At 38.9% G+C, this 16,050-nt stretch overlaps 1 protein-coding gene across 3 annotated transcripts in view; it reads left to right on the top strand.

Moving 5' to 3' along the window:
• The window catches only part of ANLN (anillin, actin binding protein), a 60,260-nt gene that overhangs the window by 4,208 nt on the left and 40,002 nt on the right, over positions 1-16,050 (top strand). For all 3 annotated transcript variants that reach the window (XM_047763429.1, XM_047763427.1, XM_047763430.1), the window contains 6 exons: positions 2,629-2,782; positions 5,452-5,766; positions 11,278-11,663; positions 12,887-13,115; positions 15,340-15,530; positions 15,811-15,918. In XM_047763429.1, coding sequence (XP_047619385.1) covers positions 2,629-2,782; positions 5,452-5,766; positions 11,278-11,663; positions 12,887-13,115; positions 15,340-15,530; positions 15,811-15,918 — 1,383 coding nt within the window. The remainder of the gene's footprint in view (positions 1-2,628; positions 2,783-5,451; positions 5,767-11,277; positions 11,664-12,886; positions 13,116-15,339; positions 15,531-15,810; positions 15,919-16,050) is intronic.

The raw sequence follows: 16,050 nt of genomic DNA, 5'->3' as shown, positions 1-16,050 counted from the left end.
GGAATTGCATAAAATTGCTTAAGGACTATATGCTTCAGTTATCTTAAATTCATCCATATAGAATATCTTATTTCCTGATTATGTTAGTAATTGCAGGATTTTATTTTTTTTAATGCCTCCATTGAAGAAGGAGGTGTGATGTTTGAAGAAATGTTCCTTAATAATAAAAGAACCTTAAATCCCTGATCCACTATTACCAGGAAGGATGACTTACATTTATTGAGCTAAGTTTATGTATTTTAGATACGTCATTTCTTTGAAATTAATAATCTTTGGTGCTTATTAGTTTTATAGATTAGGTAACTTTTTTGCTTGTCTACTTTAATTTTTTAAAAATCTTTAACATTTTTAATCTAATGTAGCAGTAGAACACTTGTGTATGTTTGAATGGTAAAACCACATTCTTTTGGGATCCATTGCTCATAGTAACTGAAGAGGTTACTGACTCATAAGTGTCCTCACTGACCGGAAGGGAATGTGGGCATGTCCATGAATGAATAAATTAGGCTAGTTTTGTATCTAAGGAGTGATATATTTTATTGTAGGGGAAATTCTCAGACATATGAATTTGTATAATGCTATCACTTTTGAGCTTGTTGAAGACATTTATTTAAAAGGTGAAGGTCTTGTGTTTTAGCTGGCATTAGGCTTATAAATTACTCTTTCAGTGACATGGCATTTAGATTTAGTGTCACTTCTTTCAATGAAAAATCTTTCCTAAGAAAAATAGAGAGTTGTGTCTTCTTCCAAATTTAGCTCATGCTTCTTTTGCATACTCAGAGGGATTAAAAATTTTTATTCTATTTTAATTAAGCCACTAAAAAATCAGGTGGAGTTTAATTCCTTAGTCTGTAATGACTGCTCTGTGTTTGCTGGGCAGTGTATAAACTCTAGACCGTTATCTGCAAGTCTCTCAGTTGTTTCCATTTGAAATTTGTGTGTGTGTTCATTTGAAAGAGAGTGAATTATTTTACAGGGTCTTGTATTCATGTATGTATGTATGTATTGCTTTTTAGGGCCACACCTGCGGCATAGGGAGGTTCCCAGGCTAGGGGTCAAATCGGAGCTGCAACTGCCAGCCACAGCCACATCCACAGCAATGTAGGATCTGAGCCGTGTACTCGACCTACACCACAGCTCACCGCAACGCTGGATCCTTAACCCAGTGAGCGAGGTCAGGGATCGAACCCAAGTCCTCATGGATACAAGTCGGGTTCGTTAACCACTGAGCCACAACAGGAACTCCAGGGTCTTGTATTTATTTTACCACACTGATTCAGATAGGAGCAGCTGTTGATTTGGGTTTAGAAAAGAGTAATATTCATGATATCATGGAATGGCCAGAATGTCAACTTAAAACTATTTTATTATATATTGATATTTAATTAAATATACATAGGATTATTTAGTTCAGTTTTGCGTGGTTTTTTCCTCTTTGGAAGTGTCTCATATTTTCAAAGAACTGGTATGTCAGTTATCTCTTGTTCTTTACCATCCCTCCCAATCTTAGTGACTATATTAGTTTTGCTTCTATAACAAATGACCACAAATTTAGTGGCTGAGCATCACATGTATTTATCATCTTCTGTAGGCCGGAAATCCGATGGGTTTTACTGGGTTCATATCAAGGTGTCAGCAGGATTGTCCTTTTTTGGAGGCTCTAGGGGAAAATGTCTCCTCTCCTTTTTCAGGTGATAGAGGCCACGTGCATTTTTGGCTTACAGCCCCTTCCTCCATCTGTAAATCCCCCAATTGCATCCCTCGGATCTCTGCTTCCCTTGTCACATTTTCTCGGACTCAGACTTTCTGGATGCTCCTTCCTCATGTGGACAATTGTGATAACACTCAGTGAATCCAAGATAATCTCTGCATCTCAAGTTCATTAATTTATTCACCTCAGCAAACTCCTTTTGCCATGTAGGGTAACATGTTCACAGGTTCTGGGCATTAGGACAGTGTATATGTTTGGGGGGCTATTATTCTGCTTAGCATAGTGCTTAAAAGGACAACTTTGTTATTTTTCATGATTCAGCAACTCAGCATTTGGGTTCAGCTGGGCTGGGCTTCTGGTGTCCCTGTGATCATGTAAGAGTCTGCAGTGATATGCAAATATCTGGGGCTGGAGGGTCTGAAATGGCCATCCTCTCGCTTCTGGTGGTTGATGCTGGCTGTCCCCTGGGCCATGTGTCTAGCAGGCTTAACCTGGGCTGCTTCCTGTGGTGGCAGTGTTCCAAGACAGTGAGAACAGAAACTACAAGACCTCTTGGGGCCTGGGATTGGAATACACACAGTATCACTTCTGCCACGTTTTAATGGTCAAAGTGAATCATAAGGTCAGTCCCATTCAAAGGGACGGAGATAGATTCTACCTTTTAATGGAAGCAGGAAAAAAATGTGTTGCAATTTAAAATCTCAAACTAGCTTCACACATTTTATCCCCCTTTAATGTTCATAATACACCGGAACTCACTGGTGGATCTTGACTCAATTACTTAGGATTTCCTTTTTGAAATGTATTTAACTGTTATCCTAATGATGGCACTTAGTGATTTTAGAAGATGACCTGGAGTTCTGTGAACCTTTGACGAAATGTGTATTTTAACACTCTGATATATTGTATATGTATAGAAACTGCTTGAACGAACTCGTGCCAGGAGAGAGAATCTTCAGAGAAAAATGGCGGAGCGGCCCATCCCAGCAGCAAGGTCTATGACTCATGCCAAGAGAGTCAGGGAGCCGCTTTCGGAAGCAAGTAACCAGCAACCCCTCTCTGGTGGTGAAGGTAAAAAGACTTTGTGGAGGAAAGTAAAATTTGCATTTTTTAAAAGGAGATATAAGTCCCAAACATTGTGCATATAGAAGGAACCAAGGTCTTTGGGAGACAAATGTAATAGCCTTTGGGGGAAAGATCAGCCTTTTATTCTATTTCAGGCCTATTATGTTAGGCCTAAAACCTATCAGGCCAGAGCAGAGTTTCTAACAAATATTTCAGATTAACTGGTGGAACTGTATTTTCCTCATTCCCAAATTACCCTTAAAACCCCTAAGGAGAGTTTCCCTGTGGCACAGTGAGTTAAGGATCTGGTGTTGTCACTGCAGTGTCTCAGGCCGCTGCTGTGGCACAGGTTTACTCCCTGGGAACTTCCACATGCTGTGGGTTTGGCAAAAAACAAAATGAAAAAAAACCTCTAAGGGAAAAATACTATAGGAGTAGCGGAGTACTTATTCTGGCTGTTGTGTGGAGTTTTTCTACCCCAGCAGTGCTAGGACAGCTGATAACCAGGTTCAGATGGTGTCTTTGGCAGGAGCAGAGCAATGAAAGGCAGGCCTGCCTGCAGATGCTTGAAATTTAATGAGCCTTTTCATCCTTTGTCTGCTGAAACATCTCTTTAGAGTTAGGTGCACAGTATAGGTTGTTAATCTACAGAACTGGTGGGAGTTCCCATCATGACTCAGTGGGTTACCAACCCAACTATTATCCATGAGGATGTGGGTTCAATCCCTGGCCTCACTCTGTGAATTAAGGATCCCGTGTTGCTGTGGCTTTGGCAGAGGCTGGCACCTATAACTCCGATTTGACCCCTAGCCAGGGAATTTCCATATGCTGCAGGTGCAACCCTAAAAAGCAAAATATGTGTGTGTGTGTGTGTGTGTTCGTGCACACACACACACATATACAGAACTGGTGATTAAGCTCTCTCCCTCCGCCCACCCCCCCAACCCAAGCACTCCTGGAAACTTATTCTTTACAAAATCCTGGCATCCTGGGCCTATATCAGTTAGCTGGCTCAATATTTTCCTAGCATTTGAAGTAAGTCTGGGGATGATAATTTTCCTTAGTATAAATTTAAAGTACATATAGAAAGAGAGTTTTATAGAGGGCAAAACCAACATTGCAAGAGAAGGGGGCATAGTGCTAGCTCCCAATTATTTTATAAGTTACCTGTAAAATGAAAATTTATTTTTGTATGTTTATGCATTTTGAAGGGAGGGAATACCATACATATTATATAGGAAGATAGAGGCCTGGCTCCAGTCCAGGGTCTCTTCACTGTGGCCCAGATTTGTGCAATCAAATATTTAGTATTAGTTACTGAAAAACTAGTTGTTGGAATTGTGTTTTGATATTTAAATGGAAATATTTACTGTTTTGTATAAGAACTATAACTTGAAGATTTCCATATTTCTAAGTAGTGAAGCATGTTAACATAGGAACACCTCCAAAAAATGGTTGGATAAATTTTTGAAAATATATCCATAAATGAGTTGCAGAAGATTGGAAAGTTTCATGATGCACATTTAATTATATTGCTGTTTGTGAGGGCAGTCATGACTTCTCACTAATGATCTTCATTCACTGCCAGAACAAGAACGCTTGCTTAGACAGCCAATGAAACTGACCTCATATGGAATTTACATTCCTATGTTTTAAAGTACTAATTTTCCAGGCATTATAGTGGAACTCATTCTTGGGTAAAAATTATCTGCCTTATGTTTGGATAGCTCCTTTTTCTTTTAGAACTTTTAAATTTATTTTATAGGGATTTATTCATGGGGGTTTAAAATGTGAAATGTTTTTAAACACTTGTGTGGATGAGTTTGGTATTGACCAGATAATTCAGTCATTTTGGGGGGTTCTTTGCCTCCAAGCCAGGTGCCCTTTTACTCTTGTTTATTCCTGTTCATGAAATAATGTTTTACAAGCAGAAAGCTTATTTCCACTCTTAGCTCTGCTGTGTCACTTTAGGCAGGTAACTTGGTTTCTCTGGGTCTGACTTTTCTTATCTGAAAAGGCAGTGATTGGGCTGTATGAACTTTAAAATCCCCTAGAACATCGGCTTATTCTCTGGGTGTGCACTTTTTATTTCCCAGTGTCTCAAGACCACATAGGTCTTATGCATAGGGTATTATTATGCATAGGGTACCCATGTATACATAGGGTATTATGCATGTATCTTGAGAATATCATTTGAATATTTTTTCATTAAGGTTTTTATTTTTTTTAATTTGTTTTTTTATTTATTTGTTTATCTTTTTACAGCCACACTTATAGCATATGGAAGTTCCCAGTCTAAGGGTCAAATTGGAGCTGCATCTGTGACCTATCCCACAGCTTATGGCAACGCCAGATCCTTAACCCACTGAGTGAGTCCAGGGATCACATGCGCATCCTCACGGACACTATGTTGGGTTCTTAACCCGCTGAGCCACCATGGAAACTCCCTCATTAAGATTTTTTTTTAAAAAAACTATAAGTTATGTTTGCTTAAAGAGAAATATATCAGATTTCTAAGTTACTGAAAGAGAAGAATTTTACATATTTCTTGTAAGTAAAATCATTTAAAGGAATAGAAAGACATAATTTCTTCATTTGAAGCTGCTGCAAGTTCTTCATGCTTTGAGAAATTATGGAATTTTTATTTTTTATTTTGTTTGTCCTTTTTAATCTAGAGAAATCTTGCACAAAGCCATCGCCATCAAAAAAACGCTGTTCTGACAACACTGAAGAAGAAGTTTCTAACTTGGAAAATGAAAAACCTGTTGAGTCAGCTTCTGCAAAACCTTGTTCTCCGGGTACTGTGTCTCCCCAGGCTCAGCCACAAGCGCCCGCTCCCGCCAGTGATTCTGTGGCTGCCCCAGCATCACTGCTGGGCGTGAGGAGAGGGCTGAACTCAAGACTGGAAGCAACTGCAGCCTCCTCAGTGAAAACACGAATGCAAAAGCTGGCTGAGCAACGGCGCCACTGGGATAGTGATGATGTGACAGGTAGAAACTATGTGAATGGTGAGGTCCTTAAATCTGTTTCAGTAAGATTCAACTTAGTACGTTGAAAACATTATATATCGGGAGTTCCTGTCTTGGTGCAGTGGAAATGAATCTGCTAGGAACCATGAGGTTGCGGGTTCGATCCCTGGCCTTGCTCAGTGGGTTAAGGATCTGGCGTTGCCGTGAACTGTGGTGTAGGTTGCAGACGTGGCTCGGATCCCAAGTTGCTGTGGCTCTGGCGCAGGCCGGCAGCTATAGCTCCGATTGGACTCCTAGCCTGGGAACCTCCATGTGCGTGGGGTTTGGCCCTAAAAAGACAAAAGACAAAGGAAAAAAAAAAAAGAAAACATTATATATCAATTAATATATGAAAGGTAAATGCTTTTCTATATCCCGAGTCTCTACTGCTCGCAAGTTGTTTGTAGTTCAACATGTATTTATCAGTTGGTTGTCTTCTCATTGAAGTAGGTGATGAGGTTTTTAGACTAGTTCACAAAACCCTGGTCTTGTAACAGAACTGTCTTATATTTGCCTTATAAATAGTAGAGAATAAACTATATCATCGGGATCGTCAGCATGCTGACCTTCAGCTCTGTATTCAATAAGTCTTTTTTTCACGATTTGCTGATTAAATCATCGTGAGTGGCTAAGGTGTGCCATGCTACTCAGTAGGGGGGAGAGAAAACTTCAAAAGACATCTGTTGCATGCCGCAAAGCATGTTATTATGCTGAGATGCTGGAGGCAGATAAAGGAAGGTGATCTTTGCCTTTCATGGGCCTGTAATCTGATGGAAAGCTTATCTCCGACCTTGTTACCAAAAAAGAGCCTTGGGATAACTTACAAAAATAGCTATGTTAAAAATGGAAAAAATGAGGAAATCAAGGTGAAGGAAAGGAAAAATATACTGAAGGGTAAAGTTAGTTTATTAAATACAGGCCTTAAGGTCCTCCTAACTTGCTAGAGATGGTTCTGAACTTGCTAGCAGCCAAGGCAAAAAGGCGAAACACTCTCAGTGACATGATTCATGTTATAGGATTAAAAAACAGGCCATGATTGGCGCTAAGACCCGAGAGAATGTTCTTCCTTGGGTCCTCAAGATGATGTTGCAGGAGTTGGCAAACCTATAAGGTTTCTCAAGGTGGACAGACAGCCTGACTCTGTGCTCAGTTCATTAAAAGCAGTTTCGAAGTGAAATGACAGAACAGTGCATATGGGCAGCTCAGTGGTGACTGGGCCTTGCTCAAGGAAGTGTTCCTCAAGCTTCGGCTTTCAGCCCAGCTCCTATGGATCAGAATCATTCAAACCATTGCACTGGAATCTCAGGAGTGCAGTTGAGCCCTGAGGTATACTTTTTTCTTTTCCTTCTTTCTTTTTTTAAAAAGCTCTGTAGGGAGTTCCCGTCGTGGCTCAGTGGTTAACGAATCCAACTAGGAACCATGAGGTTGCGGGTTCAGTCCCTGGCCTTGCTCAGTGGGTTGGGGATCCAGCGTTGCTGTGAGCTGTGGTGTAGGTTGCAGACGCTGCTCGGATCCTGAGTTGCTGTGGCTCTGGCGTAGGCCGGCGACTACAGCTCCAATTGGACCCCTAGCTTGGGAACCTCCATATGCCGAGGGAGGGGCCCTAGAAAAGGCAAAAAGACAAAAAATAAAATAAAATAAAATAAATAAATAAATAAATAAATTTAAAAAAAGCTCTGTAGGTAATTCTGACACATAGCCAGAATTAAGAGCAAGTGATCTGAAGAAATGGATAGGCTACATATATTTCAGGCAGTCTTCCATAAATGTCAATTCTTTTTTTTTTTTTTTTGTCTTTTTAGGGCTGCACTAGAGGCATATGGAAGTTCCCAGGCTAGGCGTTGAAACGGAGCTGTAGCTGCTGGCCTACACCATAGCCACAGCAATGCCAGATCCGAGCTGCATCTGTGATGTACACCACAGGTCACGGCAGTGCCGGATCCTTAACCCACTGAGCGAGGCAGGGATGGAACTTGTGTCCTCATGGATACTAGTTGGGTTTGTTACCACTGAGCCACCACAGGAACTCCTTTTCTTCTTTTTTTTTTTTAATGTCAATTCTTTCTTTTTTTTACATTTTTATTTTCTTGTTCTTTTATTTTATTTTAACTCACTGAATTTTATTGTATTTATAGTTTTACAATGATTCTCATCACCCAATTTTAGGACATTTCCATCCCGAACAGCCAGGCCATCCCTCCCCCTCCAACCTGTCTTCTTTGGTAACTTAACTGAAATTTTGATAAGTATTGCATAGCCAAGTGTTTAAAATTATCCCTTTTGGCAGTGATAATGATCTCAAGAGCAAACACTTACCTGTGTGAAATGCTAGGCTTTCTAATTTTTGCTTTTTTTTTTAAATACCTGAGGCTTATAGAACTTCCCGGGCCAGGGGTCGAATTGGAGCTGCAGCTGCTGGCCTACACCACAGCCACAACAATACCGGATCCAAGCCATATCTGCGACTTACATGCTGTAGCTTGTGGCAATGCTGGATCCTTAACCCACTGAGTGAGGCCAGGGGTCAAACCTGTATACTCATGGACACTATGTTGGGAATCTTAACCTGCTGAGCCACAATAGGAACTCCCTAAATATTTTTTAATCTAATGTAGAGTATAGTGTTTAATTCTTACAACAATCTTAAGATATATACTGCTTTTTCCTCATGTTTTAGAAGAAGAAACTGGGTTCAGAGAGGCAGCTAAAATTCAAACCCCAGTGGTTTGACTCTAGGGCTCAGCTTTTGCCTACTATGACAGATGTTTTAGGGTGTGTTACAGGGTGCTGATATTCCATGTTATCGATTGTGCTTATCTGAGTACGGATGCGACTAACCATGCCTAAGGAGGCTGACCTCATCAGTAAATGTGCCTAAATAGAAGGATGTCCCATCTCTCTCTCTCTCTCTCTTTTTTTTTTGTCTTTTTGCCTTTTCTAGGGCCGCTCCCTGCGGCATATGGAGGTTCCCAGGCTAGGAGTCCATTCAGAGCTGTAGCCACCAGCCTGCACCAGAGCCACAGCTACGCGGGATCCGAACCGCGTGTGCAACCTACACCACAGCTCATGGCAATGCCGGATCCTTAACCCACCGAACAAGGCCAGGGATTGAACCCGCCACCTCATGGTTCCTAGGCGGATTTGTTAACCACTGCGCCACAACGGGAACTCCCACATATCTCTTTTGTAGGAAATATCTATGGGTAACAGAGTCCATTAAAAAAAAAAAAAGTGTTATGATTTAACACAACAATCAACAATCAAAAGAACAAGCAAAGCCCAAACAATTTTAGAGAAGAAAGCACTGCAGCAGTGATTTTTAATATTTTGAAAGCAAATGCTAACAATTGCCTACCTCAGCCTTGAAAATAGATCTCATTGAGGCATCAGAGGCTATCTAATTTTAAGTATTGAATCTTGTGAGTAAAATGTTTGTAATGAATAATATAATGAATACTATACAAGACTGGGCCTATTAGCCAATTAAATGTTTGAGGGATTATACTAAAATATAATTTATCTGAAGCCTTTCTTTCTGACAGAGACTAGTTAGAAGATGAGAGGTCTGTTAGGTCCATTCCTAAAACATAATAATAAAACTGTTATCTGCTTAGAGGACAGTGCTTACTTATTCCAAGGAAAATGATAAAGGTATGCAAAAGGGTTTTGTAGGGAAGATGGTGGTCAGGGAACCTTTTCTGCAGGAGGCAGAAGTAATTCACCCGGACTTTGAGGGGCAGCTGGCTTCAGACAGTGGAGATAGTCTAGGCAAAACCAGCAAAATGTATTAAAAAGCCCAGAAGTACCATGAGCATTGTGTGTACATAAAGAGTAAGTATTCACGGAGTTCCCTGGTGCCCTAGCAGTTAAGGATCTGGTGTTGTCACTGCTGTGGCTTGGGACCCTGCTGTGGTGTGGGATCAGCTCCTTGCCTGGGAACTTCTATATGCCGTGGTTGTGGCCCAAACCAAAAGACTAGATTCAGGTATATAGTTCCCGTTAGAATGCTAGTGTTCTAACCCAGGCATAAGGATGAAGGCCTGTGCAAGTGAAGAGGAGGCTGATTTGGGAGAAAGAATCTGTGGGATTTGATGAGACTGGGTGGTAGATGATAAGGGAAAAGGGAGGAAGAGGCATGATGAGAAGGAATATGTTTGGGGCAGTTTCAACCTCAGATATATTGTTTGGGGTACCCTTGGGATAGCCAAATGGAGGGAGGTGGTAGTTGGGTGGAAACTGTGAAGGATGGGCCACAAGACAACTAGCAGAGGATGATGTCACACATGGCAACGCAAAGCCTGCACAGTGTGTAGGCATCTGGTGAAAATAGCAAAAGCATCTTCAGAGCAGTGGTGTAGGCAGGAGGCAGGTGAGTGGTGAGTGAATATTGTGCAGGACAAGAGGGAGAATAGCTAAAAGGGGGTGTCTATTGATGAGAGGATGTTTGGTTTTAGTTTTAAGATGAGAGGGACTTGAGCATGTTTATGTGCAGAAAAAAAAATTTTAGAGAGAAAGAAGGGGAGCAAGATCCTTAAGGTTTTGGAGGAAAAGAATTGAGAATTCTGGCCAAGGTATAAGCCTTGGACAGTAAGAGGGGTATCTGTTCCATTGACTGAATTTGTAGAACAGAAAGTGCCATGAACTTTGACTTCCCTGTATACTCTTTATGCATACATGCCATAATAAATTAAGTATTGTGTATTTGAGACTTATCACCAAGTGAAATTACTGTGCAGAAAAATATTTTAGTCCAACCCTGTGCTACTCAGTACCATAACCACTAGCCAGATGTAGCTTTTACATTTAAATTCGTTAAAATGAAATGAACTTTCTTATTGCCCTAGCCACATTTCAAGTGCTCAGTGTTAGCATGGAGATAGAGCATTTCCACAGTAGCAGAAAATTCTATTGTACGGTACTGGTGTAATCCAATTTAAAAGTATATATGTGGAATACATAATCTTATATTGTGCAGTGTTACTAACACCATGAATTAATTCTAAAAATATATCCTTGGCGTTCCTGTTGAGGTGTAGCAGAAATGAACTATACTCTGACTAGTATCCATGAGGTTGCGGGTTCAATCTCTGGCCTTGCTCAGTGCGTTAAGGATCCGGTGTTGCCATGAGCTATGGTGTAGGTCACAGATGCAGTGTGGATCTGGTGTAGCTCCAATTCAACCCCTAACCTGGGTCCTTCCATGTGCCATGGGTGCAGCCCTAAAAAGCCAAAAATAAAAAATAAAAAAACATATCCTAAATGGTATGGTATCTTATACATTCAAAATCTGTCAAAAAATGAAAAAAATAGATGTAGCAAAGGTTTTTTTTAAACTTGGATTAAGTATCTGATTTGAAAATATATTGTCAAATTTAATCAGCTTGATAGTTTCCTGCATATGAGAGCTTTTTTTTTTTTTTTTTAAAATGGAGTGATCCTTTTATTACACATACAACTCATGGGTTTTAACTCTTTTTCTGAAAACATTTTCAGATGATGTACCTGAAAGCTCACACGTTTCGGCATTGCCATCAGAGGAAAAGGCTGCCTCCCCTCCCAAACCATCCCTTTCTGCTGCCTCAGCAGCTCCAGTTGGGAGAAGGGGCCGTCTGGCTGACCTTGCTGCAACTATTTGCTCCTGGGAAGATGATGTAAAAAACTCATCTGCAAAGCAAAACAGTGTACAAGAACAGCCTGGTACCACTTGTTTATCCAAATTTTCCTCTGCAAGTGGAGCATCTGCTGGGATCAATAGCAGCAGTGTTAAGCAGGAAGCTACATGCTGTTCCCAAAGGGATGGTGGTGCCTCTTTGAATAAAGCCTCATCCTCAAGTGCTGTGGGTGCATCTTTGATTAATGGTGCAATTTCCAGCACAGTGGTAAGTAAATACAATTTTGGTTTCTGGAAATGTTTTTTTCCTTGTCATGAGCGATAATGTATATAAATATATATATGTAAGTATGTATTTTACAACAATGTATAGGATGTTTATATGGTTTTTTAAGAGCATTTGTTTCATAGAAAGTAAAAATCACTAATTGGTATTCTGTCCCAAGATAAATTAGTAGTTGACAACTAAATTATACTAATTTAATGTAATTCCGAAGTATACACTGTGGAATGGAGGAGCCTCTTCTTAGTCATCAGGAAGAGCCTGAAAATTGCTTTCTCCATTAGAATGCTCTATGTAAAAAATCATTAAAATAAAAAAAAGATTAAGGGTAAAAAATATCTGTAGTACATTTAAATAAAATGTTATAGGAATTGAACAAAAAAAAGATGTTCTATGCATGTGTATAAATACAAGATATCAAATATCTCTGAAAACTATAGCTATAGTTACCTCTAGAAGGCAGTTGTCAAGGGCGGGTAGGATACTTTCACTCTATGTACGTTGAGATGTTTGGAAGATTACCTTGCACATGTATCATCACAATGGTTTTTAAAAACAATATGAAAAAGTCAAAGAAGAAAAAAGTGTTGTGTTGTGTTCCTGAACATCCTCTTTCAGTATAGAGACAGATTTTGGAATTAGACCCATTCCTGCCACATAATTGGAAGTGTTGCTTTGGAGAAGTTACTTAATCTTGCAGAACATTATTTTTCCATTTGTAATATGAGAAAGCAAGGGTTAGGGGAGGATTAAATGCAAAAATGTGTATAAAGTGCTCAGTATGGTTCTTGGCCCATAGTAAGTACTTAATACCTTCTAATTAGCCATCAAGTACAGGATACTATTTTGTCAAATTAATATGGACTTAATTAAAATACAAATATGTAATTTGACCTAATACAGTTAGAATTTATAAAGGAGCTAAGGATAATATCAAAGAAGTTGTTCAAAATAGTGAGTGACCCTATCCCTTGTACTGTTACTCATCATGTATTATGCACACTAGGCTACATATTATAATTGGAATAATAGCATTTTCTAAGTTTTTTTTTTTTCAAACCATTCAAATTGGTTTGATATACTAGAGAACAGGAAAGTTTTTCATGGGTGTACGTAAAGGCTACTAAGTAACTAGGATTTGAGTTTTTTGATAGGACTACCTTTAGGTGTTGTGAGTGTTGCTTACCCTAGATATTATCCTGTTTCAGAAAGCTACTTCTTCCCCGGTGAAATCTTCTACTACATCTGTCATCGGTGCTAAAAATTGTGAGGTACAAAATCCTGAACTACTTCAAAAAACCCCTGTTAGTCCTCTGAAAACAGAGGCATCAAAACCAATTGAGAAGTCAACTGTGTCCCGGACAGTTCGACCCAAGGAAGAATTAAACAGAGAAGTCTGTCTGCAGTCTCAATCTAAGGACAAGGCTACAACACCAGGTTATTATTTCTTTTTAATCTAAAGTACTACTGACCTTTTTCAGCGTGTCCATTCTCACCATTTTAAATACCAGTTGTGAATGGTGCAGTGTTGGTTTGCCAGGGCAACTGCCAGAATGTTATCAAGTGAGACTTCTTCAAAGTCAGCTTTAATTGATCAAATGAATGAATGTACAATAGTATAGACTAGCCCAGTTAATGGCCAAAGTATTTAACCTATTACATTTTAACAGTTTAAATATACTTTTTTTCTAGAATAACCATATTAGATACTGTCTTCTATATTTCTTGATGTAAAACACATATAATCGGAAATCACATTTTAAGGACATGGTGGACAAACATTCTTGTAACCAAGTGTGAAGAGCAATGCATCTCAAACTTGACTATGAAAGCACTCCTAGAGAATCTCTGGTTAAGGACTTAACATTGTCTCTGAAGATGCGGGTTCGATCTCTGCCTTGCTCAGTGTGTTAAGGATCTGGTATTTCTGCAAGCTACAGAGTAGTTTGCAGATGTGGCTCAGATCCATTGCTGTGGCTGTAGTGTAGGCCTGCAGCTGCATCTCTGATTCAACCCCAGGCCTGGGAATTTCCATGTGCAGCAGGTATGGCCATAAAAAGAAAAAAAAAGAGGGTGGGGGGAAGAAAGCGCCCCTAATAGCAAAGGGAAGGAAATAAGTATAGACATGACTCCATTCTCATTTTATTTATATGTGTGTATATTGTGTGTAAGTATATGGAAGGTCAATTTTACTACAGTAAATTGATGCTCCAGAAAGTCCAATCTTGTGGTGACTTATTCTTCCGGTCTACCCCCAGTTGCTGTTGATGGGAAACACACAACTAAAAAAATATGGTTCAAATATATAGTAATATAGTTTATTTTGAGTTGTATTCTTTTTCATTAGAGTTGCTTTTGAAAAGACTTTTAGTTCTCAATTTTAACTTCTTAAAAATGCAATCTCTTCAGAAACTATAGTTGATCATAAAAAAGAAGTAGAAAGAGATATGAGAGTAGGGAATTCATTAGTTATGGTGTAAATAGAAACTAGCCGTCAGTTTCCAGAGGAGCCAAAATGAGAATGGGAAACAATAGCAAAATCTCCACATGGAATCAGACTATGACTCCAAATTTTCTCAAGACTTGTGGTATAGACAAGAACAACATAAATAAGAAGCATTCTTTTTATCTTTCTTGGCTACCAGAATACATTAAGAGGACCTCGGAGATACTTAATTTACATATTTTTAAAAATTCTTAATGGACTCTAGTTTGAGATCTGGGATGAAATGCTAATAAGTGACATGTGGAATCTTCAAACTATCGTCAGGGGTCAAGTTCTGCTCTTTACCTGTTTTTGCAAGTAAAGTTTTATTGGAACACAGCCACGAACATTTATTGTCTGTGGCAGCTTTCATGCTTCAGTGCAGAGTTGAGTAGATGTGACAATGGCCATATGGCCTGCAAAGCCCCAAGTATTTACTCTCTGGCTCTTTACAGGAAAATGTTTGCCAATTAATGATATGGACAACCTCCTTTTATGCAGTACAACCCTACCATCCTTATAATGGAGGTGACGTATATCCTATTTGTTCTATTTTAAATGTACCTCGTGCTCTTTCATGTGAGTACTATTTTAAGTACTCATTTTTATAAAATCAAGACATTCTTTGATAAAATAAATTATCCCTAATTTTTATTTTTCAAAGACAAAAAGGATTTAATTTCTGTATTTTCATGTTAGACTTTCTAAAAGCAAGATAAAATAATTGGGCTGTAGAAATATTAGTAGCTGGGTTATCATGGCCAGGATACTTGGTGATTAGGGTATATTATTGATACATATACAGTCAATTTCCCATCATTTAGGTTCTGGTTATATAGCTTAAGGATTTTGTAATCCTTGCTACCCTCTCACATTATCTTTTAAAAATTCTCCTTTTTCTTTTTTTTTTTTAAAAGAATTAAACCCTGAAAAAAAAATAAAAATAAAAAAAGAGAGGAAAAAAAAATTAAACCCTGTAAAATAAATTTTAGAACATGGAGTTTTTTTTTCTTTAAGGTTTTTGAACTGTTTTCCTTCTGCGTACTTCCTGAATGACTACTCCTGGTAGAATTGAAGCATTTTGGAGCTGGACTGGATTTTAGAACTTTTCCCATAGAAATCATAATTGTTACTTATTCTAAATAGCCTCCAAAAATGTGTGTGTGTTTTCTGTAGGAGGAACAGGAATTAAGCCTTTCCTGGAACGCTTTGGGGAGCGTTGTCAAGAGCACAGCAAAGAAAGCCCAGCTCGTAGCACACCCCATAGAACCCCCGTTATTACTCCAAATACAAAGGCCATACAAGAAAGGCTATTCAAGCAAAACGCATCTTCATCTACTACCCATTTAGCACAACAGCTCAAGCAGGTATGGCTTACTGCTTTTAATGTTTCATTACAAGGTCTCAGTATAGAACCTAGGAATCAAACCGTGAATTCTGATACCAGTCTTTTTGACTGAGATAAATAGCATCTTATTTGATCCTTTCTAACACTTATTTCAAATTAGAAATATTATTGTTCTGTATTCCATGTATAGTGTGAATTTTTTCAATCTTAAAACTGAAGACAAACAAAATTAGTAGTATTTGGATATTATCGAATATACTGTTGGCTCTTGTGTAAAGTAGAGCTTTTGATGGTCTTAGGAGCGTCAGAAAGAACTAGCATGTCTTCGTGGCCGATTTGACAAGGGCAATTTATGGAGTGCAGAAAAAGGCGAAAACTCAAGAAGCAAACAACTAGAAACCAAACAGGTATCGTAAACAAGAAATGTAAAAGTGGACTTGTTACGAAAGCAGTCCTGGGATTTAACTCGTGGTTCTGTATTGAAAATAATTCTTTATACACTTTCTTGATCCAAAAACTATACTGCTTTCCATTCATAA

This window comes from Phacochoerus africanus, chromosome 16 (genome assembly GCF_016906955.1).
Source record: "Phacochoerus africanus isolate WHEZ1 chromosome 16, ROS_Pafr_v1, whole genome shotgun sequence".
NCBI lineage: Eukaryota > Metazoa > Chordata > Mammalia > Artiodactyla > Suidae > Phacochoerus > Phacochoerus africanus.
The sequence above is the reverse complement of the archived record's forward strand: the minus strand, read 5'-3'. Positions and strand labels throughout refer to the sequence as shown.